Below are 27707 nucleotides of genomic sequence, written 5' to 3' on the forward strand. Positions count from 1 at the left end.
AAATGCCTAGCCATTTTAGTTCTGAGGAGAGCAGACCTCACAGAGGTATAAGTGAACTTAAATGCTTTTTGCACATTCATGTCAAAAGACCTTATGCACTTCAAAGACAGAAATGATGTCACATACCAAGTAACATGAGAGATTTGCAAGAAATATATTATCAAAATGAGAAATAACTAAGTCAGTTTAAGGAAACTCACCATTCTGTTCAGATGCAGAATTTACCAGCAATAATTTTTCCTGAAGAAGGGGAAAAGCTGCCTTTGTTTACTTGTAACAAAAGGGGAACACAGAATAAGTAGATTTCAAAAGAGAAGCCTACCTCTGACTGTCTCTAAGATAAAGAGGACAGTTTCATCATTTGGAAAACAGATTCCACAGTCTTCATTCAAAAGAAGATTTGACCTCTTGGAAAGACAGGATTTGTATTATCCATAGGAGATACGTTTGTGGCGCAGAAGATGGTGATTTCTCTTAAAGAATATCTCTCACAGACAACTCATCGAAAGAATTGAGAGTTTAAAGAGGACGAAGATAAGGATGTTTAAAAGCACTTTATAATTATTTTGGAACTTAAAATTTACGACCTTCAAGCAAGACTAAAATGATGCTGAAACGTTTAAAAAAAAACTTTTCAGATTTTGGGAATTTATTACACACACATAGATTTACATTTTAGCATTGGAATTAAATTTAGTCAAGTTTAGAGATAAATAAATATTATGTTATTAATAGTTTAATAAAAACTATTATTTTGAATTTACCATTGTTTGGTGAATTTTTGCCATTGCTGATCCTTTTTAAGTGTTAACAAAGTCTCTTTAGTCCCAAAAAAAATTAAAAGGGCTGTTAGTTCCTAACAGAAGGAACTATTGAATATTGCACATTTAGATTTTCAGAAAAATTATTAAACCAAATTAGAATGCCTAGTATTGGGAATTATTTACAGGCATTTATAACTCAAGGGCAATGAAGAATTTTCTTCCTGAACACTTTTGGGTGCATTTTATGGATTTTGCCTAACAGAAAAGTTGGGATATGAAACCATGAGAACTGGGATGAAGGGTCTTGAAAAATCCCCTCAAGAGGTAATACACAATGAAGAAAACAGCAATGAGAACATAGGGTTGGTGGCAAATTGTCACCATGCTGAGAAGAAAAGTTCCATGTTTGAGTGGAGTTGTTTGGACTGTTTGTGTATTATACCCAAGATGACGAGTTGACGACTAAAATGATAATTGCTCGACTGCAATAAGATTTCAGATTAATTTTTACTTTCTCTGAAATGTACTGTAAAAGCAAAACAACTGCAGAATCAGATTCTGAAGACTGAAGCAAACAGGAAAGAATCTAAAATCTACAGATTTGGGCACCATTAAATAAAGAGCAAGAAAATTAACACTGTAATTGGTATCAAGCAATCTCGCAGATCTAAAGAAAATGTTATGTTCTGCTCAACTGCGTATGCTAATTTAAATCTAAAAAGAACATCTGAGTACATTTTTCTGTTGGATTTGTACCCTTTGACCAAGAAGCATATGTTTGCCAAGCTACAAGCTCAATAGATTTACAGTGCAAAGAAATGCAAAGGCCTTTATACTATATCATGGTCTGAAAAAGAAAACTTGGTGACAGGTGCTGATAAATGCTATATAAACCAGCAGCTTATCCAAAAACTACAATTTGTAGCAGCGGCTACACTGCTAACTGAAAGATCGCACAACCAGACGGGTTGAGTTCAGTGAGCAAAAACTGATTTATTGCAGGCTGCCTGGCTGGTCTTATACCTGGCTGAGAACCGCACTGGGGGGCCCCAAGCGCGGACATGGGTCCCCAAGCGCGGACTTCTGAGCCCAGTGCCAAGGTCGGGAGGAAACCCCCGATGGCACCATTTTGGCCGGCTGCCCCGCTGCGTGCGTGACAAGTGGGGCCAGTTTACCTGCCTAATGGCGTACTGTCACAATTTCATTAATATTTTCATCGAACTTTATAGAGACAAGTATTTCAAACCACTTCAAACAATGAATAATTTTTAAAAAGCGTAATGACCTACCTGAAGCAATTCTAAAGCATGTGAGATTATAAAACTAAAACAACACTACTGTTGTTCAGACAAGTACCATGCTGCTTCAATTTCAAGGAATAAAGTCATTCTTAAATTAGCAGTGCATCAGACAATTTCAAAGATTAAGGTTCAACTCCTGTTGAGTCATAATGATTATAAAACACCTCATTTCAAAATAAACAAAACACCTTACTTCTTTCTAATCCAATATCAAAAAAGTTTGAACAATTACCATGTTGTACAAGGATTCTTAAACTTTCCAGTTTTCCATACTGAGCAGCAAGAAACAGTGGTGTAATTCCATAGTCATCCTTGGATTCTTTGTCAGCCCCCTTTCCAAGTAAGAACTTCAACACCTCTAAGTGTCCCTGCAAAAGATAATTCAAAGATTTGAAATAATTATTCTGAAGTCATCTCTATGAAAACTCAAAACCAATATCCTATTTATACAAAGGGACCAGTGCAAGATCAATGCCGTCATCAATCAAACACTAGCATCTGTCAGGTTATCTCAAAGTCCAAGGGAATGAATATAAGCTGTCCACATCACTATTGAACTAACCACCATGTATTTTGGCAACAAAAAAAAAAGGAACCTCAAAAAAAATCAATATCAAGAGTCTCCAACGTCACACAATGAAGCAAAACACAATTTACTGGAAAAACTCAGCAGGTAGAGCAGCATTAGTGGTAGAAAAAGAGTGATCAACGTTAAAGGCTAGAGCCCTTCATCAATAGTGGAAATACAAAGAAACCAGTGTAAAGAGGACAGGATGGGAGGACCCCAGGACAGGGGCCTCTGTGGGTTTGGTGGATCAGGGAAAGGAGAAGCACGAGGACCAGAGGCAGATTTGCAGGCACCTGAGAGAGAGAGAGAGAGAGAGAGAGAGAGAGAGAGAGAGAGAGAGAGAGAGAGAGAGAGAGAGAGAGGGAGAGAGAGAGAGTGACACACACACACAAATGGGTCAGATGCAGTGCTGAGAGGGTGATTGAAAGATAAAGACTGCCAGTGCTTGAATGTTTGGCACCGGATAGTGGAGAACGCAGTTTCATCGGGTTGTACTTCTACAATCAGATGACAATAAACCTGACTTGACTTGAAACTAATAGGAAGAAAAGATGAGAATTACGTTAGTCCACCTTAAAAGGGAAAGTGTCAAAAAACAAAAATTATAGGCCAACTATTCTAGAGTCCATATTAAGGGTGAGGTTTTGGGATACATGAAAACATGATAAAGTAAGCCAAAGTAAGCGTGGTTGTCTTCAGGGGAGATCTTGTCTGACAAATCTGTTGGAGTTCTTTGAGAAAGTAACAAACAGAACAGACACAACAGAGTCCGTGGCTGTTATTTGCTTGGTTTTTCAAAAGGCCTTTGGCACATGAGGCTGCAAAAAAAGAGATAAGCACATAGTGTTATGGGAAAGGTATTCACATGGGTGCAAGGTTGGCTGACTGGCAGAAGGAAAAGCTAGGAATAAAGGGGGCCTTTTCTGGCTGGCTGATGGCAATTAGTGGTGTTCCACAAGGGTCAGTGTTAGGACTGGTACTTTTCACATTATATGTTAATGATATCAGTCAATCTCAACAGGGGTTATACCCCACCCATCTCCCTCCCCTCTCGCAGGGGCCTCAAAATATTTAAGGGAGACTACAGACTGAAATCATTAAAAAATGTTTTTTATGCAGTTGGTAGGAGGAGTGCGGAAGAAGCCAACTAAACTTGATTGCTTCACAGGGAATTTATTTAAATTTACACATAGAGCATGTCAACAAGCCATTTTGGCCTACAAGCCCATGCTGCCCAATTACTTGCAATTAGCCTACACCCCCAGTACCTTATGAATAGTGGGAGGAAACCGGAGAAAACCCACGCAGACATGGGGAGAATGTACAAACTGCTTCCACTCTCTAACGTTGGCGCTTTAAAGGCGTTGTCACTCGGGGTGGGGATGGGGAAATAACAAGAAAAAATGAGAATGGCATATCTATATGACTGAATTAGTGGTTTTGTGGCCAAGTTAGTGGATGGATAGGCAGGTAGTTTTGTGACAATGGGGAGAGAACAGAACGACTTGCACAGATAGGGAAAATGGACAAGGTGGCAAATAGAATACAGCAGAAGGAAGTATATGGTCATGCACGCTGGTAGAAGGAATAAAGTAGACTAAATGGGGAGTGAATGCCCAAAGGTTCTTGGGTGTCCTCGTGCAGGATTCCCAAAAGATTAACTTGCAGGTTGAGACAGTAGTCCAGAAGACAAATGCAATGTTAGCATTCATTTTGAGAGGAGTGGAATAAAAGCAAAGATTTAATACTGAGGTTTTGCAAGGCATTGGTCAAACCACATTTGGAATATTGCAAGCAATTTCATGTCCCATATCCAAGGACAGATGTGCTGGCATTGGAGAGAATCCAGAGGAGGTTAACGAGATGACCCGGGAGATGACAGGATTTACATATGAGGAGTGTTTGTTGACTCTAAGACTATACTCACTGGAGTTTAGAAGGATGAAGGGAGGGGAATCTCATTGAAACTTTCAGAATATTGAAAGAGCTGAGTAAATGGTCATGGAGAATATGAATAGCAGTGGAAGAGACTAGGACCAATGGCACAGTGTCAGAATAAAAGCATGCCTCTTTGGAATAGAGATTAGAACTTTCTTCAGCCAGCAGTTAGTGAATTTGCAGAATTCGTTGCCACAGACAACTGGAGGCCAAGTCATTGTATATATCTAAAGCAGAAGTTGATAGATTCTTGATTAGCAAGGGTGTCAAAGATTATGGGGAGAAGGCAGAAGAATGGAGTTGAGAGCAAAAATATATCAGTTATGATTCAAATGAAAGAGCATACTCAATGGACAAAATGGCCTAATTCTGTGCCTAAGTCGTATAGTTTAAACATTTATGTGAGCCTCATTCAGGCAGTGGAGAAGATGCAGGACAGACGGGCTGGTGTGGGAATGAGAAGGGAAGTTGAAATGGCATGCATCTACGAGCTCAGGATGCCCATTATATCTCACCTGCTGAATTCTTCCAGCAATTCTTTGTCTGCTCATGCAAATGATTAATGAAAAATACAACCAGAAAAAAACAGATCAATATCCTAACAAGAATATTCAGTGAGGTTATCTCAAAATTCCTACTCCCTTCATCTTGAATATTTTCAACTAACTATTGCACCTTTAACATACATCCTATTCAAACAAGTTTAGAAAAACCCATTTGTTTCAAACCCTCTTGCATCAACCAGATCAGATTGTATGAGCACCATCGTCTAATCTACCTCAAGATTAATGGGACAGATCATGCTTAAATGGTGGGACAGACTCAATGGGCTGAACAACCTATTTCTGCTTATGGCCTTATGAAAATAACATTGCCTCACAGTCAGTAAAGTCTTATGCTGTTTCTAAACCTTTGATCTATACCTTGCCACCCAACACAAAGTTATCAACCACACAAACACAATGCAAAAGCTTTTGTTTTATAGAAGTTCTTCCCTCTCATGTCTCTGTTGAAGGCAGAAAAATATTCATAATGAATTACCAGGAAGGTCATAACACTAAAACATATGCTTTCAGTTCACCCAATTAAAGGGTGACTTTCTTTTGGGAATCCTCCCAAACAAGTATCTAACTGGTGTTCAGGGGAAAAACATGAAGTGCCAGGCTTTTCCTGCATCATTAAAATTTGAGGTATGTACAGCTGCATCCATTTCAGGCTAGAGTGATTGATGCTACCCTCCACTCCAATCAAAGAACCTGGAAGAAAGTCTCACATAATTCTCAAGAGATGTAAAACAAATCTTCTTTTGAATATTTTATTTAAAATATAATCAACCATGATTACACCAATAATATACTACAAATATATCTTCAAATTTAACATGGTTTATATATATTTAAAATAACCTTCTATTCACCCACAACCCCTATAATACATCCCCTCCTCCCATCTCCACCCTTACTTACCCCAACTAACCCCTAATAAAGAAAAAAACTAAACAAGAATTAATACCTTGTGGAATGAGGAAATCCCACTACATCCAGATCAAAATCTTCAGAAGTTTCTATTTGAAATAATCCAAATAAGGTCTCCAAAACTTCCAAAAAATATAGTGTTTATCTCTCAAATTATACTTTATTTTTCCCCAAAGGAATCCAAGACCTTAATTCTGAATGCCATCTCTATAAATTAAGTTCCATCCACTCTTTCCACGTACTTGCTATACGTTTCCTCACCACTGCCAAAGCCAATCTCAAGAAAGCTATTTGAAATTTATCCAATCTATATACCAAACAAATTCCACTTATATCACCAATTAAAAAAATAATCTAAAGAGTTTTATTTTCAAAACATCCTGCAAATAATCATTAACACGAGACCAAAAAGGTTTAACCTTATCACAAGAGCATACTGAATGCAAAAACATACCCTTCTGTCTATTACATCGTACACACAAATCAAAAAAAAATCAAATTACATCTTTTCAAATGTTCCAGAGTTAAATATAATTGATGAGTAAAATTATAATTTATGTCTATAACTAGACATTGATGATTTTTGTCATACTATCAATACAAACAGTTTTCCAATGATCTCTATCCAAATCAACTCCCAAATCCTTTTCCCATTTTAGTCTTGATTTATGTCAATCAATTTTAGACATTTTCTGTTGCAATAATTTATACTTCAGATATAAATCCTTTCTTCCCTCCATAAAACATAAAATAAGTCTTCATCTATACTTCCATCCTTGATGAATGGCTCAAGCCTGAAATGTCCGTTATGTATTTTTACCTTTCCTATAAAAAAGGACACTGCTGAGTTTCTCTACCATTGTGTGTTTACTTATTTGTGATTCTGCCTTCACTATGCATGTTCAGCTAATCACTGCATTGATATATGCAACTACTTCATAAAACTGACACTATAGTTTAAATCCTCCAGACCACAATCAGTGAAGATTGGTAAGAAATCTCCTCTGCAATCTCCATCAGTACCGGAGCCCCACAGGGCTGCATTTTTAGCCCCCGCTCTACTAACTTTACACCTACGACTGAGTGGCTCAGTACGACAATAACACCATCTACAAGTTTGCCGGTGATACTACGGAAGTGGGTTGTATTAAGAAAGGTGATGAGTCAGCATACAGGAGCACGATTGAAAACTTGGATGAATGTGCACCAACAACAACCTTGCACAAAGTCAACAAAACTAAGGAGCTGATTGTTAACTTCATGAAGAAAAAGCCAGAGGTATACAATTAGTGTTCATTGGGCAGGGAAAATCAGAGGTGGAGAGGGAGAACAAATTCAAGTTCTTGGGAGTCACTATCTTGGAGGATCTTTCCTGGACCCAACACACTAATGGCATCATGAAGAAAGCACGTCAGCGCCTCTACTTTCTCAGGAGTTTGTGGAGGTTAAATACGACACCAATAACCGTGGAAATTTTCTACAGATGTGTGGTTGAAAATGTGCAGACCACCTGCATCATCGTCTGATATGGGGACACCAATACCCCTGAGCGTAAAGCCCTACAAGAGGTAATGGGCACAGCCCATGACATCACAGGCAAAACCCTACCCACTATTGAGAACATCTATAGGGAACACTGCATTTGGAAAGTAACAGCAGTCATCAAGGATTCGCATCACTCAGCACATGCTCTGTTCTCGCTGTGGTATAGGTGCTACAACACTCCCATCACCAGGATCAGAAACAGCTGCTACCACTCCAGCATCAGACTCCTTAACAAGAAAGCCAATCAAGGGCTCATTCAAGGACTCTTACTTGCGCACTTAATTGATTTTTTTTTAAATTCCTTCTGAATTGCAGTCAGTTTGTTTACAATATTTATCTGTTTACAGTTCTTTATTTGTTTACTTGTATGCACTGAGCAGTTTTTTTTGCACTACCAATAAGTGGTAATTCTGCCTCGCCCACAGGAAAAAGAATGTCAAGGTTGTATGTGATGTCATGCATGTACTCAGTTAATAAATCTGAATCTGAAATCCCTTGGTTTTTTTTAAATTCTATCTATAGAGTCTCTACTATTCACTTTCCTTTTGTTACATCCCATCTCATTCTTGAAGTGATTTCACCATTTCTACAATTATGATTGTCTATTGTCATATAAAAAAGTACAATTTACAGATGCACCAAATTTCTTACATGCTGCACTCAGAGGTAAATAAGATATAACTACAATAGATCCATAGAACAATACAGCACAGAAACAGGCCCTTCACTCCTCTAATCCGTGCTGAACTATTATTCTCCCTAGTTCCACTGACCTGCACCCTGACCGTAGTCCTCTATAACCCTCCAATCCATGTAGCTGTCCAAATTCTTCTGAAAAATTAAAACAGCCTGCATTCACCATTTCAGCTGGCAGCTTGTTCCACACTCACACTACTCTGTGTGAAGAAGTTCCCCTTCATGTTCTCCCTGAATGTTTCCCCTTTCACCCTTAATTCATACCCTCAGTGGAAAAAGCTTATCTACATTTACTCTGTCTCTTCCCTCAAAATTTTAAATACCTCTATCAAATCTTCCCCATTCTTCTATGTTCCAGGGAATAAAGTCCTAACCTGTTTAAGTCCAGTCAACATCCAAATAAATCTTCTCTGCCACTCTTTCTATCTTATTTATATCTTTCCTCTATTAGGTGATCAAAAATGCACAATACTTCAAATTTGGCCTCTCCAATGTCTTATACAACTTCATCATAATTTCCCAACACCTATACTCAATACTTTGATTTTTGAAGGCCAATATGCCAAAAGCTCTCTTTACAACCTTATCCACCTGTGACATTACTTTCAGGGAATTATGTATCTGAACTCCCAGATCCCTCTGTTCTACCACACTCCTCAGTACCCTACCAGTTTGTCCTAAAGTCACACTGTCTGCACTAAATTCCATCTGCTATTTTCAGCCCATTTTTCCAGCTGGTCCAGATCCCTCTGCAAGCTTTTGAAGCTTTCCTCACTTTTCACTACATTCATCTTTGTGTCAACTGCAAACTTGTTGATCCAATTTACCACACCACCTTATCATCCAGATCATTGATATAGATGGCAAACAATGGTTCCAGCATGGATCCCTGAAGCACACCACTAGTCATAGGCCTCCAGTCTGAGAAGCAATCATCCAATAACTCTCTCTGGCTTCTCCTGTGAAGCCAATGTCAAATATAGATGACTACTGCCCCATGAATACTAGCATCTGAACCTTTCTGACTAACCTCCCATGTGGGAATTTTTTAAAGCCTTTCTAAAGTCCATATAGAGAACATCCACTTTCCTGGTAACCTCCTCGAAAAAACTCTAAGATTGGTTAATCATGCACAAAGCCATGTTGAGTATCCCTAATCCAAATTGTAAACTCAACTCCTAAAAACACCTTCCAATAACTTGTCTACTACTGATGCCAGGCTCTTCAGTCTATAAGTGCTTGGATTACTTTTGGAGACTTTTTAAGCAATGAAACAACATGAACCTCCCTCTAATCCTCTGTCACCACACCCATGGCTTAGGATATTTGAAATATTTCTGCCAGAGCCCCTGCAATTTCTACACTAGCCCCCCTCAGGATCCAAGGGAATATTTTTTCAAGCCCTTGAGATTTCACACTTGTTTGCTTTAAGACAGCAAGCACACCCTCCTTTTTAAAAATGTAAAGCTTGCATCAATTGGAACCTTTGAAGGATGGGGATAAAATAGACAGATATTTATCCAAAATTACTTTACCACGGTTAAGCATAGAAGAGAAGACAGAATTAAAAAATCCATTTACAGTAGCAGAATTATATGACATACTGATGTCTTTACCAAACAATAAGGCTCCAGGGGAGGATGGTTTCTCTCCAGAGAAAATTTATAAAGAATTTAAAGTTATTTTGATATTTATGTGGTTGTTAGATCAAACAGAATATCTTTGGGACTACCTGAGTTGTTTAAACTGCATTAATAACAGTTATTCCTAAAAAGGGAAGGACCCTTTGTTTCCATCTTCATATAGACCAATTTCACTATTGAATACCGATTATAAAATTATGTCCAAACTAATAGCCAATAGATTAGCTAAATGTTTACCTAAATTGATTAATGTGAACCAAACTGTTTTTTATTAAAAATAGATCAGCAGATAATAATGTTAGATTTTTAAGTTTAATAGATATGGCTCAGAAAAGAAAAATACCATCATTGGCTTTAGCTTTAGATGCAGAAAAGGTCTTTGATAGATTAGAATGGGTCTATTTATTTAAAGTTCTGAAAGTTTTTGGAATTCCAACCAGCTCTATAAACTGGATAAGAGCATTATATAATTCACCAAAAGCTACAGTGATTACAAATAGACAAATATCAAAATCCTTTTTGTTGGAAAGATCATCTAGACAAGGATGCCCATTATCTCATTTTTATTTGCATTAGCTATAGAACCTTAAGTTGAAGTGATTGGACGTGATAATGAGATTGAAGGATTTAAGATATGATAAAGAACACAAAATTAGTCTTTTTGCAGATAATGTAATATTATATCATTATATCTTATAAACCCTAAAAGCTCATTACAAAAAGTAAATGATCGATTGGTGGAGTATGGGTTAATATCAGTTACAAAGTAAATATTTTTAAAAATGAAGTGATGCCAATGATCAAGACAGACTATACTCAAGTTAAGAAAAGGACAAAATTTAAATGGCAGAATGGTGCAATTAAATATTTAGGAATTAATGTTGATAAGAATTTAAATAATTTATTTAAATTAAACTACATACCTTTATTGAGGAAAATTAAAGATTTTAATTTTAATTGCCAATTTTAAGGATTAATTGTGTGAAGATGAATACAATACCTTTTTCAATCTTTACCAATTTTTGTACCAATCATGTTTTTTTTCAGGATTTAAATAAAAGCGTAAGAAGATATATTTGGAGGGATTGGAAAAATTAACATGGAAATTTGATCAAGGGGGACTTTGAATGCCTAATTTTAAAAATTATTATGAAGCAGCTCAACTTAGATCTTTGTCTTCTTGTTATTAGACTGATGAAAAGATTGCATGGGTGCAAATTGAAATGAGTAAAATAGGAGAAAGTAATTCTGAACACATTTTATACAAATGGCATGAAGGATTATTAAAAGGAAAATCAGATACACCAATTTTGAAGCATATACTTAAGGTATGGAATTGTGTACATGTAGAAAGAGGATTGAAGAATTAATGATATTAAATCAAAATCCTTTAATTCATTTTATGGTTAATAATTTTTATTTCAATATTTGGCAAAATTGTGGAATAAAAAATAAGGGATTGTTTTTTGGGATCATTTTTCGACTTTTGACCAATTGAAAGATAAGAATAATATACAAAGTAATACTATTTTTTCTTATTATCAACTTAAATCATATTTAAAAAGAAAATTAGGGATGAATTTTAAATTACCAGAACAAAGTCTATTTGAATATCTTATAACAGGTATGTTTATTGAAATATTTATTACTAATATGTATATCAAGAGACTATTCAGAAAAAGGATTTATTCAAATCTAAATCCAGATGAGAAAAAGATTTAAATATACAGATTCAAATAGAAGTATGGTCAAAATTATGCTATGAAAGTGTAATACAATTAATGTTAGATATCAAATGGTACAATTTAATTTTTTTACATCAATTATATTATATTCCATACAAATTGGATGTACTTCATTAGAATTGTTCTGATCAATATTTTAGATGAAATAAAGAAGTAGGATCTTTCCTGCATGCAGTCTGGCAATGTGAAAAGGTAGATAAGTTTTGGAAGTATTTTATTGGGATGAGTTTTCAAGACACAAATTTTGAAGGATCCCAGAGATATTTATCAAAAGAAATTTTTAAATGTAGCAATAGCTGTTTCAGAGTTCTGTGTTGTGCATTGGTATATGTGTTGTGTGGTTTTGTGTTGGAAAGTGACAGTTTGCCTTAGAGAGTCAAGGTGAAAGTGGACTGCTGAGAGAGTGGGAGACGGATTGGGCTTGTGCAGAAAATGATCTAGAAATTTCTGGACTTAGGTGAGCTGGGGATGCTATAGAGTGGAAGGAGGCCCAAAAATTAGTCATTGTCTGGGAGGCAGTTTAGAATGTTGGGCATTTTAAAAGGGATGAACATTTCGAAGGCAGCCAGAAGGATCCGGACCAACCCATTGTTCCTCTCTCTGTAAGCAACACAATAAGACAACTTTGAATTTTGTGCTCTCTCTCTCTCTCAAATATTTGTTGGCTTCAATTTACCAAACAAACTGAATTTTGTTTATGCCACCGCATAACTTCTGAATCAGATGGAAAAATTGGCTCCAGTTTTCCATGTTGTAAATCACCCAAATAAAACTCTTATCTGCTAATTTTGGTAACTAGCACCTTTATGAAAGATGAAAACTTGTCCTCCAAACTCACATTGTTAAAACTCAAAGTGATAGTATTTGCCGACAGGCCTTGAATTTTAAAGGTTTTCCTCTTAGTTTTCTTCAGTTACCAGTGTGCCATTCTGAGAATATTGGCTGCCATCTAGTAACTTCCATGGGTTCACTTCTCCTGTATGATCCTTGGATTGTTTTTTTTTAAATGTACTGAATACTAAACAGAATATGATCCATATATACTCCCTCCCCCAACCCCTTGCCAAAGAAATCCTTTATATAGTCACTTCCAGCACTTAATGACATATGAAGTTGGTGATGAATTGCCAATTAAACTGATGTGATTTATTATTTTTACTGTATGAAATTGCTATGGTAGTCAAAGACTGGCTAAAGAACTCTAATCTGTTTAGTGCTTTAGATGTGGCATTGCAAGAGGAACCTTTGTGCATGGAACCTAGCCATGTACCAAGGTGAGACCCTTCTGGGTGGAACTAGGCCAAGCCCCAGAAAAAAAAATCTTCAGTAAAGAATTTCCACAGGACCCAGAGATGTTGCCATTGTGAAATATGACGGGCATAAGGCTTAAGGTGAAGCTGTCCAAATTTCAAATCCAATTTGTACTGATCACATTGGCAGTGGCCAGGAAGTGCCTAGTGGTTATCTGGAAATTTGACTCTCACTTGGGCATTGCAAACTGGAATGTGGAAATGCAAAGCTGTGTTCCCCTGGAGAAAATTACCTATAATTTAAGGAAAAAAAATAACATTTTTCTAAAAATTTGGCAAACATATTTAAATGTTGTAGGAGCACAGTTCTACTGTGGATCTGCATATCTCGTCACCCTGCCTTCCCCATCTATTCTTCTACTGAAGGAGGGATGGTGGGGTGGGGGGGGGGGTCCATTCCAGCCTGATCAAGTTAAGTCAAGAAAAATTTAACGGCCTAGGTGCCAGCTATCAGGCCGTGACAAATCCCTGATATGTTCCCAACCTTTGTTGTAAGTGTCTTGATTGTTGTATGTAATTGTGGTCTGTTGAGTGTGTTGGGGAAAGGGGAGGGGGCGTGGTGGGAAATGGCTCGGTCTTAACAGCAAATCTTGTATATAATGGATAACTGTAATTTGTGACTGATAACTGGAAATTGAGTTTGAAAATCTATGAATTAAATTTCTAAAAGATCCCCCTCATGTTCCCCCTATACCTTTCCCCTTTCACCAAAAAGCCATGTCCTCTCATAGTTTTCTCTTCTAATCTGTGGAAAGAGCCTGCTCGCATTTACCCTGTCTTTCCCCTCTATCAAATCTCCCCTTATTCTATGTTCCAAGGAGAAAGGAAATCCAATATTGCATTCTCTCTAGTTGGTTCCTCTATATATTGATTTAAAAAACATTCCTGAACACATTTGACAAATTCCAAGCCTTCTAGCCCTTTTACAGTATGGGAGTCCCAGTCAGAATGTAGAAAGTTAAAATTCCCTATCACAACTTTTATGTTTCCTGCAGCTATCTGCTATCTCTCTACAGATTTCCTCCTCAAATTCTCGCTGGCTATTGGGTGATCTATAATTCAACCACAGGAGTGTGGTTATATCTTTCCCATTCTTCAGTTCCACATTATAGATATGTTTTTGGGAGATAAATTGGGGAAGGTTTTATTTTTAGTGTAGGTCACATACAAACACTTTAAAACAGATCTCTGCTCATGCTAGACAGTGCAGCTCCAAGAGCCTTTGCAAAATCTTTGGAAAGTGCCCAAGAGACTTCACTAATGGATTGTTGTTTACAAAAAGGCAACAGATGAAAGAAGTCGTCAGAGCCGCCAGCTGTCTGGAGTGGAACTTAGAGGGTCATGTGGTTTTGCAAGCAGAGAGAGAAAAACAGGCATTTTTCTCAGTGTGAGTGAGAATTCAATGCTACAGTCAGCAGCAGCACCTGGGACTGCAATAGGACAAGATGGAAAGCTTGTGGAAAAACCCTATTTGGAAGATGGGTTGTGAGTGCTTAGTTCAGCCTGGTCAAAGCCTTTGTGATTCATACAAGAGGAGAGGACTGGCTGCCTAATGTTTCACTTGAAATAAGAGAAACAATAAGGAACTCTGTGGTGATCTGAAATAAAGAGTTTATCATCTGGAAAGCCCTAATGGGGCAAGTTTCTTCAGCAAGACACTGAAGTGGCTGATTGGAAGGGATCATTTGTGAGTGTCCAGCGAACAACAAATCTCTCTCTGAAAACCAACAAGAACCTTACTGAGCGGTAACCATTGACCTTTCAAGCACCAAAGCCTGATGAACTTCATAAATATTAAATTCTGTGCACAGTATAAGAATTGTCTGCAACCAGTAAACTTGGAGGAATGAGAAATGAGATTGGACTGTGAATCAAAGAACTTTTCTAAATTTACATACACATTACATACACGTGCGCTTAGAATTAGAAGGGGGTTAAGTTAGGTTAGTTAAATTAATAGTGATAAATTAAAGTGTGATTCTGTTTTCATGTTTAAAGATAATTAAAAGCTACTTTTGTTTAAGTAACCATTTGTCTTGGTAAATCTATATTGCTGCTGGATTTTGGGGTCCTCTGGGCTCATAACACCACCCATACAGCTTCAGTAGACGAGGTCTCTGGTTTGTCCTGCCGAAACAGCTGTGATATTTTCCCTGACAAACAATGCCTCTCCTCCTCCTTTTATTTCCCCCTGTTCTATCACGTCTGAAATGACAGAAGCCTGAAACATTGAAAAATTAAATTAACCACAATATACCAAGGTAGGAAAGGTAAAAATATTAAAGATAAATATATATTCATAGTTGCAGTTATGCAAGAAAGAGAATGGCACTTTAATAGTGCAGACAGATCTTTTGTGGTCACAGAGTAGTTTAGGGTAGACTGGAGAAGTTCAAGAGCCTGATAGCTGTTGAGGAAAAAAAAACTACTCCCGAACCTAGGATTTGATGGACTTCAGACTTCTGTACCTTCTGCCCAAAAATAGCAACAGAGATTATAACCAGAGTAATGAGAATCCTGTATGATGCCAGACTGCTTGAGACAAGCATCTTACATAAATGGACACTAGGTCAGTGCCCATGATGAACTTGGCTAGATTTTCCATTTTCTGTGGCCTCCTGCATTCTAAGGCAAATTTCCAAACCAAACCATGATGCAATATATTTTCCACAATACACAAGTAGAAGTTCAATAGACAATTTGACAACAAGCCAAATTACCTCAGACTTCTGAGAAAATAGAGGTGTTGGTGTGTCTTCATGGTTGCCTCGATCTGCTAGCTCCAGGAGAGTTCTGCCTATATGTAGACTCTCAGGAACTTGAAGGGACTTTCTCCATCACCATTCTGTTAATGAAAACAGATGTGAGGTCCCTCTGCCTCCATTTCCTAAAGTCCACAAAAAGTGCTTTAGTCTTGCCAATTTTGAGAGAAAGGTTGTTTTTCCGGCACCATTTATTTTTCAGATCTCCATCCTATATTCTGACTCATCATTATGCTTTATTTGCCCAACAATGGAAGTCTTGTCAGAGAATTTATAGATTGCATTGGAGCCTAACTTGCCTGTGTGATTTAGTCTAGTGGGAATATTACAGAAATAAGCACACAGCCTTGATGTGTCCCTGATGTTTTGATACTCTTCCGCTCCATTCTGCATTTTCTATTTTTCCTGTCATATTTAATTCTGAACCCTGATGATCTTATACCCATGCTTCAATGACAGTGACCATGCAATATTCTTCCAAGTGAATTTGACATGCGAAATATATTCAATTTGTACAATACAACTCAGATCTGCTCTATTCACAATTAATTACTCTACACATTTTAGTTTTCCCTTTTCTCTGTGTAGAACTTAATTTCTGACACCGACTACCTGTCCCTCCACCCTCAAATCACACACCATTTCTATTTGGAAATTGGATAGCTCATCATCACTAGTTCAAAACGTTGGCTTCTGTACTTAAAAGTGATATTTTTTTCACCAGGGAGACTGCAACAGTTCAAGAATCACCTCTACAAGGACAGCTGAGTAGTACTTGCATGCATAGCATGCCACTGTCACCCATATTTTAAGAATGAAAAAGCAAAATTAATACATTGCTATCATTCACCAATTATTTTAAACATTTCCTCTATCCCTACTGAAGTATTTACAATGAATGTTACGGTACCTGATAAGCAGCCTGGTGCACAACACTCCATAAGCATGCAGAATGGAATCCATTAATCCTTGCTCCATATTTTAATAGTATCCTTACAACAGCTATGTAGCCCTTCTCTGTTGCTGCAATTATAAGATCAAACAATAGTATTCAAAGATTAATGCTTACAGATAAACAGGTGCATTTCAAAATGATCAAATGAAGAGAAATTAAATAGAAGCATTCAAATTGCACAAGTTCTGGAATAACATTATTTTGTATTTGTGAGCCAATTCATTTTGAAAGTTGATTATTTTACCCTACAAGTTTATTATATGAAGCTATGTTCCCACAAACTACATAGCACTATAATCATCCTCACACCGACACCCAAAATACCAATTTGGTTGTTACAAAGTGCACTTTTCATTCTCAGAAACTTATTCGCTCCAGTATTGGAAAGGACAGCATTTGTGAAATAGACAAAACAAAAAAAGAGATTAATTGTTTCGTGACAATTGAATAATAAACTATTGTCTATGCTCTTGTGAGAAGGAAATGCCGCTGTTTTATTACCATGAGGATATCTGGGTCCTGGATCTGCCATACAGCATCAAAATCTCAGGACCACCACAAGAATCGAACTCTTATCACATGAAGTTGTGAGATAGTTCAACGTCAGGCACTCAATGAGAAAAATTTGGAAGAAAAAAATTAATCAATATTAAATTGTAAACACTGATACTTCAAAAATCAAGGGACTGCACGGTTCAAATCCTGCACTGCCTGTAAGGAGTTTGCATGTTCTCCCCGTGTCTGCATGGGTTTCCTCCCAACATTCAAAACGCATGGGGGTTGTAGGTCAATTGTGTGTAATTGGGCAGCATGGGCTCATCGGACAAAATGGCCTGTCACCATGCTGTATGTCTAAATTTAAATTAAAAACATTAAAATTAAGGGAGAAGGAAATCAATGGGGAGCATTCACGTTGATGCAATCACAAAGAAGGCTTGCCAACAATTATACTTTGTGAGGTGTCTGAGGCAGTTCAGTTTGTCACTGAAGACTCTCAAACTTCTACAGACGTACCGTGGAGAGCATTCTGGCTGGTTGCATCACTGCCTGGTATTGAGGCGCCAACTCTCAGGACAAGAAAAAACTCTTAGAGGGTTGTTAACTGAGCCTGTGACATCACAGGCACCAAACCACTCCATTGAGGACATCCAAAAAAGCAGCATCTATCCTCAAAGACCCCAACCACCCAGGCATGCCCTTTTCACTCTGCTACCGTCAGGGGAAAAGGTACAGGAGTCTAAAGACGAGCACTCAATGGCACAAGGACAGCTTCTTCCCAGCTGCCATCAGATTCCTGATAAGCAATGAGCCTCACTTTTCGTGCACTGTTATTATTTTTTTATATATATTTTTTTTTATATATATAACGTTGTAAGATGGTTATAATACGAATGTTTGCTCGATGATGCTGCTGCAAAACACAAATTTCATGCTTTGTTCATGGCAATAAATCCTGATTCTGAAATTATTAGCAGACCACCGCCATCTGAGCATTCATAGACTGCTTAACTGTTGTCTTGAGTTAAAAGTTTGTCAATCAAGTTTTGGTTGCAAGAGTCAAAGGGAAATTCTCGACAGCTAGAGGGTATCTCTCAAATTTTAAAAAAAGTTATAATGCAAAAACTCAAAGCGCTCAGAGAGAAGAAATTTTGACCATTTACAACAAATGTCACACCACTATTTAAAAAAAAAGGATGTAAGCAAAAGGTGGGTGCAAAAATTAAACACCAGTTAGCTTAACATGTGCAGCTAGGCAAAAGGGTGAAGTCTCCATTAAGGAAGAAGTAGCAAAATATCTTGACAGAAATTGTTGCAAGAGGCAGATGGATTCAAGAAGGCCAGGCTATGTTTGACAAATTTACTGGAGAATATAACATGTGTAGTGAATAAGCAAGAAGGTGGATGTTGCATACTTGGATTTCCAGGTCTTCAATAACATGCTGCAAACAAAAACTTATCCTTAAGTAAAGGATGAATAGAGTTGGGGGTTAATATATTAGAATGGATAGAGGATTGAAGGCAGAAAGTTAGGATAAATGGGTGCTTCTCTAGTTGGCAATCAGTAGTGAGCAAAGTGTTGCAGGGGTCAGTGCTTGGCCCACAAATGTAATGATTTTGAAGACAGAGTGAAAAGTATCCAGTTTGCTGATGACACACAATTGAATGGAAAAACAAATTGTGCACAAGAGTGGAAAGTCTGCAGAGAAACATAGATTAGTTAAGTGAGTGGGCAAACGTCTGACAGACAGAGAACAATATTGGTAAATGCAAGATCATCCACTTTGGAAGAAAATTAAAATATGCATCAGATTATTTAAACAGTGAAAGATTTCAGCGTGTGGTTTTGCAGAAGAATTTGGGAATGTTTGTGCATGAATCACAAAAGGTTCATTTGCTGGTGCAACAGGTAATCAAGATAGGAAATGGAATAATGTAAAAACACAAAAATGCTGCAAGTCTTGCAGAGTCCATAGGAGGTAAAGATATATAACTGATGTTTCGGATCTGAGCCCTTCACCAGGTACAAGTAATAAGCAGTTAGGTATTTGAATTAAAAGTCAGGGGATAAGGAAAGAAAGGGCAAGGGGAGGAATATAAACCAACAGGTGATAATTGGACAGGGATAGAAGAACAGGAGAGGAACGTTGAAAATTGATCGGGGGAGAGGGTGGCTCTATGAATACAGAGCTGGAAGGAGAGAGGGAAAAGGTGGGGGGGGGAGAGAGAGAGAGGGGAGAAATAAGGATAGATTGGGGGTCTAACAGAAACTGTATATGTCGATGTTAATGCCATCAGGCTGCAGAGTGCCCAATCAGAATACAAGGTGTTGTTCCTCCAATTTGCGGGTGGTCTCAGACCAAGGATAAACATGTTAGCATGAAAATGGGAAGGGAATTGAAACGGGCTGCCACTGGGATCGTCACTATCCAAGATGCTCAATGAAACGATCTCCCAGTCTGCATCGAGTCTCTCCTTTGCTGGAATCCACAGGAGCACCAGATGCAGTAAATGACCCCTGCAGATTCACAAATAAAGTGCTTCTTCACTTGGAAAGACTGTTTGGGGCCTTGAATGGTGGTGAAAGAGGAGGTACGGGCATATGTGTAGCACTTCCTATGGTGTGGCCTTCATCTCGAGGCAGAAAGCTGTCCTCAGTAGAGACCTCACCTTTGTTCCCCCTTCGCCCACACCTCAACAAGTTCCATGCACACCATGATGCCACTCTTCTTCGGTTGGCTCCATCTCTGTGCTTACTTCGACAACCTTGGTTCTCCATCCATCTCTACGAACTCCTCCTCACATCTTAAATCTCCCTCCTCCTCCTAGACACCTCATGGCACCCTTCTGCCTGCTCTGGACCTTTATATTTCCAACTGCTGCCAAGACATTAACCATCTTGACTTCACCACTCCTCTCACTCATTCTAATCTCACCTCCTCAGAATGCCTTGCCCTCCACTTTCTCTGCACTAATCATAACATCTCCATCAAACCTGCAGACAAGGGTGGCACTGTTGTGCACTGACCTCCATCTGGCCAAAGTCAGATGACAACTCTCAAACATCTCCTTTTACTTATCCCTTCAACAGGACCCCACCAAAATGTGACTTCCCCTCGACTACCATCAACTCAGCCCTCACCCGCTTATCCTCAATTACCCACACACACAAAAAGACAGGATTCCCCTTGTCCTCACCTAGACCCCCCCCTCCCCCACATCCAACATATCATCTAATTCATCATCGCACCACGTCCAGATACATCTTCCCCTTTCTGCCTTCTGCAGGGACTGCTCTCTCTGTGACTTCTTTGTCCTCTCCTCCCTTCCCATCAATCAGCCCCTTGGCACCTACCCTGTGTCTACAGGAAGTGCCATACTTCCTCCCTCAACACCATTTGGGGGCCCAAACAGTCTTTCACGTGAACCTCCATAGGTCACTTACTGCATCCGGAGCTCCGGATGTTGTGGCATCAGAGACTGGATGTAAACTAGGAGATCACTTCATTGAGTACCTCTGCTCTATCCGCTGCAATAGTAGTGGCACCCATTTTAATTCCCCACCCTATACCCATACTGATATGTCTGCCCATGCCAGACTGAGACCACTCACAAATTGGCGCTCTCCAACTAGATGGCATTAACATTGATTTCTCTAGTTTTCGTTAACCCTATCTATCCCTATTTCTTTCTTCTAGATCTGTCTCTCTCTCTCTCTCTCTCTCTCATTTTTCCTCTGAACCCTTTCCTCCAACTCTGCATTCACAGAGCCACCACCTCCCCTGATAAATTCTCACTTTTCCTTTCCTGTTCTCCTATCCATGCCCAATTATCACCTTTCGTCTGTTGGTCTGTGCTCCTCCCCTTGCCATTTATTTCCTTCTCCCCAGCCTTTAAATTGAGATGCCTACTGCTGTTCCCCCCTCTCCCCCCCCCTCCCCCACCACCTCATACATTGAAGAAGGACTCAGGCCTAAAACATTGGATATATATCTTTACCTCCTGTTGAGTTCTTCCAGCATTTCTGCGTTTTACTACATTAACATCATTTGCAGTCTTGTGTTTCATGGCAAATGGAATATTGCCCATCGTTGCTCTAGGGAACGAAGGGCAGGGAGGTTCTGTTGCATCAGTACAGGGTACTGCTGAGTTGCATTTGAGGCATTGTGTGATGTTCTTGTCTCCTTACCTGAGAAAAGATATACCTAGCTTTGGAGGCAGTGCAGAGGAGGTTCACCAGGTTGATTCTGGAGATAAGGGAGTTGGTTTATGAGGAGTGATTGAGTTGCTTGGGGCTATACCTGCTGAAATTCAGAAGAACAAAGGGGATGATCTTATCAAATTAAGTACAATTATGAAAGGGAGAGATAAGACAGAGGCAGGTAAGTGGTTTCCGACTAGAACTTGGGGACATAGTCTCAAGATTCACGGGAGTAGATTTCGGACAGAATGCAGTGTATCTGTTAAATTCTCTGCCTAAGGAAGCAGTAGAGGCTGCCTCATTAGATATATTCATGACTGACTTAGATAGACTTTTGCATAGCAGGAGAATTATAGTGTAAAGCCGGGTAAGTGGAGCTGAGTCCACAGCCAGTTCTGCCATGATCTTATGGAAATATGGAGTGGGTTCGATTAAGCAAATAGCCTTCTCCTGTTCCTATTCTCATGTTTTATTTGTTCCTATCTGTCTTAAAAAGGCAAGCTCTCATTATGTGACCATGACCTTGATTCCAGATTCTCTCATTAGAGGAAACATCCTCTCTGCAGCTATCCTTCCAAGGACCCTCAGGATTTTGCCTGTTTTCTTGGTGAAAGGATGCATGATTTATTTTTATCATATTTAGATTGCTTTTATTGATAATAAAATTATATTTTATTTCAGATATTTGCATTGACATAATTTAAGTGGTTAGATATCTTGAATGAAATTTGTGAATTCTGGAATACAACTAAAGTCTTGCATTGAAATTCACTACAAAGCTTTTTTGATTTATGAATTTTCACTTAATGTAGTGTTTTCCAGGAAAGCTCATGTTTCATACATCAAAGCATGTAGTGCCATGAAACACATTTAATGGAAACAATCTCTTTGTTAGAAAATTACAAGAAAAAAAAACTATGAAGACCATTCTAGTCACGCTTCTTTGATTAATCTCCAAAGCTCTGTGTATTGACTGGCAAGTTCAAGGGAAAAATGACTTTCAGCAATTTTTCCAGAGTTAAGACCAAGGCTGAAGAATCTCCAATAAAGTGAACTCCAAAAAATGCAAATTAAATATACAAATTAGATAGGTCCTGACTAAAATAACCAATTTCTTAAATCTATCTACTAGGTGCAAATGATAGAAGAATTTTGGGTGCAGGCCATATTTATTGCCCTGAGCAAGTGTCCAACTTGTAATCTTCTATTACTAGTTTGCAATGAACCTCATTGCCAAAATGCATGGAATGCTGTGAAATTGTTGCAACTTATACCAATCACAGAAAGTCAAGAGCTACCCAATTTAGTTCCTTTTAATGCCACGATAAGTGGCAATGATTCCAAATCAACTTGCTAATCACCAGAAATTAAATATTACATGTCATGCTGCCCTCCTTCCCAATCCATTTGTTATTGGAGATTTGTAAGAATATTTTAAAAACTTTTCAATCTCTTACTAACCCATCTTTCTTTCCCTTGTTTCACATTCCTTTTTATTTCCAAATTTATGCACATTGACATAATCTTCTCAATCCTAGTATTTCTGAAGGCTTGTCCATCAATTTGATTGAAGATTATTTTATTTCAAGTATTAATTCTATAGTCTCAAATCCTTTGCCAAATTTTCCTTACTGTGATATTAAATCTTGCATTTCAGCAACTTACACATTAAGACCTGTATGCAAGTTTCAAAACCAGTACAAATCTAGCTTGTGACAGATGCTATTACAAACAAATTATAGCCAGAGCTCAGCTTTTAGTGTTTTACCTAAAAAAAGTGGTGTCACATTCTCATTAGTGATGGCATCCGGATTTGCTCCAGCTTGTAGCAGAATCCGGACAATTTCTAAATGGCCATGTTTAGCAGCAAGATGAAGAGCTGTTTCACCTTCAAAAGTCTTCAGTTCTATACCTGATGTCAACGAAGCTAGAGGAAAAAAAAAGCATTTTTCTATTTCAATAAATATACAAGTCAGCAAATACTTACAAAACTCACTCCCCTTCTCACATGGTTTCCTTTTCACTTCAAATATTCACTGCTCCACCATCTGTTGTTGGCTTTAATCTCCCAATTTCACATCTGAACAGGCCAAAGCCATTGCTTTCCTTTTTCGTCGTGCAGTACTAAATCTGAACTAGAACTCAAGCCAGTATGCAAGAAACAATTGCAAATACAAAGTAAACTTGATTTGTTTCATTGCAAAAGAACATTATAAGCACTTCTCAAATAGGCAGAAGGAAAAAGGTAGCACAAGTAGACATTTGAAATATCTTGACAAAATGAGAATGTAGACATTTTATGGACAAACTTCAAAAATAATTAAAAGGCGTAAGGACAATCTCTGCCTTTTCTTGAAAGCACCAACTTTCAATGCTTGGGTTCAGGGTGGGATTTTTGTCAGTGTCAGTTAAAGGATGAAATACACAGAGAGCAACCAGAGGAAGAAAACATTCATGGTTTACAAGCATGGAGGTAATGGCAGGCAAGGCTGAACAAAATTAAAAAGTGTTTTGGCAACTAAGTTTTTTTTTATTTGATTTTGTCTGGAACTAAACACAGATCTAGGCATGTAAAGTCTGAGGAAATATATATTTAGCAAGGTTTTATTTATTTTAATACTAATTAGAGTTTTAAAGCAAATTAAATCTGAAGTATAATCATGGAAGGGTTTCACATGGAGAGAAGCTGAGGATTTATGAAAGCAATGGGGATGCAATAGATATAGTTTAAAACCACAAGTTACAAACTTGTTTATTGTGCGACAACTCAAGGAAATTCCAAGAACAGCAGGCAAAGATCTCAGGACCAATATCATATTCAAGGAACATTACAGATCAAAGTTTAAATGTGAATGTACTGAAGTTCATGTTATCAGTGGTAATTTATAAGAAAATAAAACTATTAACAACATATCAGCAAGAGAACCAGGCAAGAGTTGAGGGTGGAGGAGGAAGCTGATATAATTTGAGAAATGATCTTTGAACATAAAAGAGAGAAGACTGAAACCATAAAAGATTTGGAGTAAAATAAGCTAAAACTAGGGGAGTAAGAGGGTCAGGAGACATTGTCTCATTTTGAGACACAGGAGACTGATGGATGGTGAATGAGACACTGAAGCTGGAATTTCAGACAAAGGGGCGTGGCAAGATGGCATAGAGTCTAGACGTGTAATTTCGACCTCTCTGGCCAGACTTTTAAGTACCCGTTTTTTAACCCTTTGTTTTCAAGTTTAAACTTTTTAAATTTTAGTTTAAAGTATTGAGGAACTACTGGTAAAAAGATTAAACCTCAAGTGCAGAAGAAGTTACATTTTCGAAGTGCTGAAGATTTGGGGCCGAAATGACTTAATACAGTTTCAGGTTTAACTTATTCAGTGTCTAAACCACAAAGACTGCCTATGGGAGCTGAAAAAAAAATGTCTACTACTCACCAAGTGAAGGATTGCACTGGAATTACCCGTTCTCTGGAGGAAGGTGCGTGTTCCTAAGAAGTGGATCCCGATTCTGGAAGCCTCTCGATTTTAACGGAGGGAGCATGCAGGAAGACAACTCCATTGTTTGAAATGCATCAGGAACCATTTCAACCTGAAGATATAGATTTCCTCTGAGATTTTGCGCAAAAACAACGAGCTGTGGGGGGAGACCAGCGGCGATCCCCTGAGGAAGTTGGGGTGCCGTCGCTGGGAGTCCAGACCCGCAGTAAAACCTCTAAAATGCCTTTCGTTGAGTTGCAGCAGGAGCTGCAGTTACCTGGTTCTGCCACTACGTTAGAGAAAGCAGGGCTGAGCTTTTCTGAGTTACAGTGTATGCAGTTAAATGCTGTCATTCAACCTTTAATGAATGAGATGGTTCAAATAAATGCTAGTATAAGTTCAGAATTGAATACAGTTAAAGCATGTATGGAAGCATCTTGTGAAGATTTAAAAAAATTTCAGTCTGCTTTTTTGGAATGTAAACAGCAAGTGGTTTCTAACACAGAAAAAGTGTCGAAGGTTGAAAAAGCAGTTATAGAATTGGGAGAACGTGAGAAGGAGTTAGAGAGGAAAATAGACTACTTGGAGAATCAAAGTAGAAGGAATAATGTGAAAATCGTTGGTTTGCCAGAAGGTATAGAAGGACAAGATCCTCTTCATTTTTTTAAAGACTGGATCCACAAGTATTAGGACAAGAATTTTTTTCTGGAGGCTTGGTATTGGAAAGAGCTCATAGAGCTTTAAGAAGAACACCTTTACCTGGTCAACCACCGAGACCGATAATAATTCGATGTTTGAATTATCTGGACAGAGAAGCAATACTTCGACAAGCAGTGCAAAATGAGAGACAACAACAAACTCCGTTATTGATTCAGAATAGTAAAGTTTTTTTTATCCTGACTTGACTCAAGAGGACATTCAACGCCAACGTCAATTAAACCCAGTTAAAGAAGTTTTGTGGCATAAAGGTTATAAGTCTACTTTTCGCTACCCGGCAGTGTTGAAGGTGTTTTACGGAGATCATCAATTTCAGTTTTTTGAGAATGATCGTGAAGCAATGATTTTTGCTGATTCATTGCCAGACATAAGAGGACAAAGACATAGTCCACCATTGTCTCCTAAAGAAAAATCTGCGTGTTTTGGAATCTGACGAAATGGCAGAAATGGGAAAAACGGGAATGGAAAGGGTCCAACTTTTTCTGAAATGGGATCTCCGAGACTGGAATCTCTTGATGAATAGAAGAATTTTCTTATTCTTAATCTTTTTTTTGTTATTATGATATTTTGATGTTATTCATTGTTTGGCTGGGGAGGGAGAGATTTGCTCTAAGTTCTTTACTAGTCATCAACCACTGGTGGGTGACTCATACCCAATTTTTGTTTAGGGATTACTACCTTTTGGTAGTTTTTTTTAAATTTTATTTTCATTTTAGTTAGCTTTTAATTTGTGATTTTTTTTCTCCTACTGGAGGGGCTATATATGCTGATTTGAGTTTTCATATAAAGATATTATATGGCGAGCTCTCCACTGGCCACCGTGACAGAGGTGCACCAAATAAGAGGTACAAGGACTGCCTAAAGAAATCTCTTAGTGCCTGCCACATTGACCACCGCCAGTGGGCTGATATCGCCTCAAACAGTGCATCTTGGCACCTCATAGTTCGGCAGGCAGCAACCTCCTTTGAAGAAGACCGCAGAGCCCACCTCACTGACAAAAGACAAAGGAGGAAAAACCCAACACCCAACCCCAACCAACCAATTTTCCCCTGCAACCGCTGCAACCGTGTCTGCCTGTCCCGCATCGGACTTGTCAGCCACATTCGAGCCTGCAGCTGACGTGGACATTTTACCCCCTCCATAAATCTTCGTCCGCGAAGCCAAGCCAAAGAAAATTATTGGTATTTAGTAACAATAGTAGATATGTCAAAGTTGAGGTTTGCTACTTTTAATGTTCGGGGTTTAAATAGTCCGATTAAGCGTAAGCGAGTCTTGGCGTATATTAAGAAAATGAAAATTGATGTTGCTTTTTTACAAGAAACACATTGTGAAGGAAAGTATGAAATTAAAGAGGGACTGGGTTGGGCATGTATATTCTTCCTCATTTAATTCTAGGGCTAAAGGCTTAGCAATTTTGATACATATAAATGTATCTTTTGAATTATAATCAATGGAGGAAAAGGCAGGATGTATTCTTAAATTGAATTGTAAGATTTTTAGTGAATGTTGGACTTTACTTAATATTTATGCCCCAAATGTTGATGATGAAATATTTATTTCAGATGCATTTTTATATTTGGGTCAGGCTAATGATAATATTTTAGTTGGTGGTGATTTTAATTGTGTTTTGGAACCTTTATTGGATAAATCTCCAAAGAAAGTTAAGAAATCTAAGATGGCAGTTCAGGTTCAAGCGTTGATGAAAGATCTTAATTTAGTAGATATTTAAAGATATCTTAATCCAACAGAGAAAGATTTCTCCTTTTATTCATTTAGACATGAATCGTTTTCAAGGATTGACTTTTTTTTAGTATCGGCACATTTACAAGGGAAGATACAACAAGCGGAATATAAAAGTAGGGTGATTTCAGATCATTCTTTGTTATATTTTACATATGCAACTTCTGAGAAAATTCAAGTGGCCTGTCGTTGGAGGTTTAATACTATGTTGTTAAAAAATACGGAATTTATTGATTTTTTGAAAAAACAAATTAATTTTTTTTGAAAGAAAATTCTAATTCTGTTCAAAGTAAGTTTGTATTATGGGATGCTATGAAAGCTTATTTGAGAGGACAAATAATTAGTTATACTTCTAAAATGAAAAAGAATCGATTAA

General features: G+C 38.0%; 1 protein-coding gene across 6 annotated transcripts in view; it reads right to left on the minus strand.

Annotated features, from left to right (window-relative positions):
* asb3 (ankyrin repeat and SOCS box containing 3) overlaps nt 1–27707 on the minus strand; it is a 114886-nt gene that overhangs the window by 54467 nt on the left and 32712 nt on the right. For all 6 annotated transcript variants that reach the window (XR_011355757.1, XR_011355756.1, XM_069931404.1 and 3 more), the window contains exons 3-5: nt 23170–23328; nt 16658–16770; nt 2298–2433 (exon numbers count right to left, since the gene is read on the minus strand). Coding sequence is in view for 4 of the 6 variants with exons in the window: in XM_069931404.1 (XP_069787505.1) it covers nt 2298–2433; nt 16658–16770; nt 23170–23328 (408 nt within the window). In the remaining 2 variants the exon portion in view is untranslated. The remainder of the gene's footprint in view (nt 1–2297; nt 2434–16657; nt 16771–23169; nt 23329–27707) is intronic.

The sequence above is a fragment of the Narcine bancroftii genome, chromosome 4 (assembly GCF_036971445.1).
Source record: "Narcine bancroftii isolate sNarBan1 chromosome 4, sNarBan1.hap1, whole genome shotgun sequence".
In the NCBI taxonomy this organism is placed as follows: domain Eukaryota; kingdom Metazoa; phylum Chordata; class Chondrichthyes; order Torpediniformes; family Narcinidae; genus Narcine; species Narcine bancroftii.